This window comes from Heloderma suspectum, chromosome 10 (genome assembly GCF_057233095.1).
Source record: "Heloderma suspectum isolate Gila_16-S chromosome 10, 16-S_ref, whole genome shotgun sequence".
Classification (NCBI taxonomy): Eukaryota; Metazoa; Chordata; class Lepidosauria; order Squamata; family Helodermatidae; genus Heloderma; species Heloderma suspectum.
In genome coordinates, this window is record NC_139467.1 from 17,966,075 (window position 1) to 17,970,423 (window position 4,349).

The 4,349-nt window shown below is 45.0% G+C and overlaps 1 protein-coding gene across 1 annotated transcript; it reads right to left on the minus strand.

The window, feature by feature from the left end:
• Nucleotides 1-3,100: 3,100 nt before the first annotated feature.
• Nucleotides 3,101-4,054, minus strand: LOC146337848 (G-protein coupled receptor 42-like). The gene has a single exon (XM_084816327.1). The coding sequence runs from the start codon at nucleotides 4,052-4,054 to the stop codon at nucleotides 3,101-3,103; it is 954 nt and encodes a 317-aa protein (XP_084672453.1).
• Between the last annotated feature and the right edge of the window lie 295 nt (nucleotides 4,055-4,349).

Below are 4,349 nucleotides of genomic sequence, written 5' to 3' on the forward strand. Positions count from 1 at the left end.
CACAAAACTCAGCAGCACTCTGCATGTTACCAGCCACCACATTTATTTTAGCTGGCTGCCAATAAGGGCGGCCATTCCCCCCCCCCCCCCGTAAAATGACACAGTCATGATGTAATGATCTTCCAGGGCATTATGGGAAACAAGTTGGCCAGTGGAAGCACTGGAGGGTTTCATGCCTCCCTCCCTCAAAATTTGCCCCACCCCCTGAAAATAGCCCAAATATAACCCCTCCCCCAATTTTAAGACCTCTTGAGTGGGGCCACAAAAGTGCAAGGCACCATTTATGTTCAGATCTAAGGGAATGGATGATCTCAATGTACTTCAGTGGATCCAGATTTAATCATACTTGGAATAGACCCATTGAAATCAGTGGGAGTTGATAGTCATAAATAAAAGTCAATAGGTCTACTCTAAGTATGACTAAAGTTGGGTCCAATCCAGTGTCTTTGCAACATGGAATACAGCAGAGGATTTCACCTCAAGTAAGTACTCTATGTTCTACCATAATGCACATAAAACTATCAGTAAGAATGCCAAAGAAATCTTAATTTTTCCACACATAAGGCAATACTGATTTGCAAAATCTTTTATTCATTTTTTTTTTTTAGATTTACAAATAGATCAGCTTCCGCGTAAACATTAAATGATATACATCAGTTAAAACAGGTTCCCAGAGCCTGGCCCGTATATTCAACCGGAGTCATCCCGAGAGCTGTGACACACAATTGGCAAAATCACACTTGAGGTCCCACTTGTGGATCCTGAGCAGCAGTCTCCTCACTGCCCTCATCAAACTACGCAGGGATGGACAGACTGTGTACGATCTGCTCCACCAGTGTTTCGCAGATTGTCAGGCACCTTTCGTACCATCATCTGCCCATAGACAGATGCTATTTTTTTTTCATGTTGCAGAAAAATACGGAAATAATTACGTAAGTGTTTATGTACTATTTACATAGTTTTCCTCAGTACGTAACATTTGGGGTATTGTCCCCCATTCCATTCAACATTTCCTCAGCAGAAACCTACGTATTTTTCTACAGATTTATATGTGTAAATTTCAGGAAAGTAAAAAAGTCATCTGAAAGTCCATGGCTTGCACACAGCCGGGGGGGGGGGGGCTCTGCAGTAGATTCCGCAGGTCAGATTCTTAGAAATCTGAGCTCATTTTAATCCATCTCAAAGTGCTCCAGCTTTCCTAGTGCCCAGGATTCAGTGGGGGAAGCCATGTCTGTTAAATTGGTATACAAATGATACAACCTTGCGGTATAAGTAATATAATACTAGCACAATATTAAAGTGATAACCTTGGTAGTTAGCCAAAAAGGGGTGCGTGTGTGTGTGTTTATTTCAAAGAGAGGTTATTTCTTGTCCTGAGTGATAGCCACATATAATACAGAAAAGCAGACAGGAAGCAGAAACATCTAGGGAGCCTTTATCAATTACATTTAGCAATGAGGGCAGCCATCAGAGTATAGAAACCATAGTCCAGTAATCATAGGTCATTTAGCCAATTGATAAATTGGCAGATGAAGAAAAAAGTACATAGCTGCTGCAGTAGCCATCATCTTAGAAGAGGCATCCTGAATTCTCTTTCACTCAAAAGGGAATGCCTCTTATGACAGTGCTTGCCATCTGCAGTTTTTATACTTGCATTTTTTAAAAAAAATGAAGAAGTTAAAAAAAAAAAAGCCTGCCCAATTAGTTGGAGGCATCAACAGGTTTTATTTATTTATTTATTTATTTATTTACAACATTTATATACTGCTCCACATCTCAACAGATTCTGGAGCAATGAACAACAAGAGATAAAATGAACAAAAGATAAAAAGAATGAAAAATGATATTGAAATTATTCTTTAAAAAACAGTGTGCCAATAAAACTGAGGCTGGTTAACCAATGGCAAATCAGTTAACAAATCAACTAAGTGTTGCAGCCCTACCAAAAATGGAACCCCCATGTTCAAGAGCAGCTACCTCTGCTTACTACATTGCCATGGTTGGGAGTGTCATGGGAGCACCTAGCACACTGTGCAGTCTGGGGGAGCAAGGGTGAGAATGTATGTGTGCTGGATCGGAGCTCGACTAGATAGACATTTAGTCTGATCCATTCAGCAACCGGGGCTGACCCTACCATGAGGTAGATGCTTTAGTTGGCTCACCATGTGTCCCCTGAAAGACTACCCCTGAGGTAAGGAGGCCCTCCACAGGAAGGGAAAAAAAAGTTCCTCAGCCTTGTCCTACAGAGAGAGAATCCCCTATGGAACAGATTCTTCCTTTCCATAAAGATCGTGCCAAAAAATTTTTTTTAAAGAATTTTCCTCCACAGTCTATTTCTATGCATGTGTACACAGATACACACACACACACACACGTGTGTGTGTGTGTATTTGATCACAAAATGATGATAACCTTAGCCCTTGACAATTTATGATATAACCACCCCTCGCCACCACCCCATGCCCCATTGAAATTTGTTCTCTGTAGCCTGTTTCTGGAGAGGAGGGAAGGTCCCACCACCCATTTTCCTCCCTTGCTGTTAATACCAGCACAGATGAAGGATCCCCCCTTTCAATCTACTTCCAGAAGAAATCTAAATTTCTGTAGCATGCGAAGGGTGAAAAGCACAGGGGAAGATTAAACATCACTTCCCCTGGCACCACTCATCCCTGTCAAATTCAGAAAGTAAAAACAAAAAACAGTAGGAGATCCAATCACAGATCTTTTGCACAATGCAGTTTGGCCCTGATTAGCCCTAAATTCATGTGCAATTCAAGGTTAGTGTCCTAGCACTGTCCCTTCATGCATCCATAGCCAACACTTCTGTTTTCATATAACATCTCCAAAAATAAGCAGCCTATTTTCATGCCACCTGAGACACATACCCCAATCAGTTCTTGAGATGATGGCTTTCAAACATGCAGCATCCATGTTCAGCACAGCTCATCTTCAGTCCGGTTCATGGATGCTTAGAAACAAGGGTCTCCTAATCCCCTTTTCAAATTGGTAACATCCTGGCTACATACTGTCCCATCTGAGGTTGCCATCTACATTTCTCTTAAGATTTTGGAGGCATGGTGGGAAAGAAACTCTCAGTTACTCAGGCAATGGTAGATGCTCCCTGTCCCTGCTGGCTCCCTCCTTTTCCATGGGCTGAGGCAATCTTCAACCGGATGGAGCTACATTTCTTCTGCAGGGAGCGCCACACTTGGACAATCCCATCATCCATGGCAGAGGACAGGAAGTAGAAGATGAGAGGGTCCAGGAAAGCATTGCATGCACTTGGAAGCAGAGCCACACTGCGCCACCAGACATCCTCCATGTAGATGAAGCCCACGACATGGGATATGTTGTAAGGACCAAAACAGAGGACAAAGACTACGAGAGTGGCCGCTGCCACCCGGACTGCACGACGCTTCTTCCGCACATGGAGATGCGACCCAACCAGGACACGAATGCAGCCCACGTAGCAGAAAGAGGTGAGTGCCAAGGGGAAGAAGAACAGCACCACGGACAGCTCCAGTCGCACAGGTGCCAACAGGGCCAGTTGGCCCGCGCTAAAGTTGCTGAAGCAAGTGGAGCCATTGCCAGCAAAGAGGCTGGAATTGGTGTCCCTGGAGGTCTCCAGGACAAAGATGAGAAGCCCATGAAATCCGATGAGGCTCCATATACCCAAGGAGATCAGGCACGAGTAGCGAGGCTTTTTGTAAACCTGATAGTGGATGGGATACACGGCACCCAAGAAGCGGCCCACGCTGACAGCGGTCAGGAAACAGGCACTGGTGTAGATTGTGCCAAAGTGGATCAGGTTGTAGAGAGGGCAGAGGAAGCCCGGCATGGTCCAGTCTACCCACTGCATCTCCAGCATCTTGAGGGGCAGGAAGAGAACAAAGACCAAGTCAGAGAGGCAAAGGTTGATCATGTAGATGAGATTGGGCGTCAGGCGAGCCTTGGCACGGCAATAGAAGACGTAGAGGGCCAGGAGATTGGAGGGTAGCCCAAGGAGGATGGTAGTCCCATAGACAACCAAAGAGATGATCTTGCAGGCATCCATAGCATCAAGATCAGAGGGCAGGATAGCCAGTGATATTGGTTCTTGGGGCTGCTTGCCTACCTGTTTCCCCCATCCATTCTCCGAGAGCTTCCCAAGCAGTGCTGAGAATGTCTCAAGTTTAGCGCTGAGTAGCTGTGTGTGTGAGCAACAGATGCAACAAGCATGGGGGAAGCAGAAGCACTAAGAGGGAAATGGACCATGAGAGATTGTTCGTTGTGGGTGCCCATGAACCAAGGCAATAAAGCCATAAACTCCCGGAAAGCCGTGCAAGAGAAGTTGTTGTTAATGGCCCATT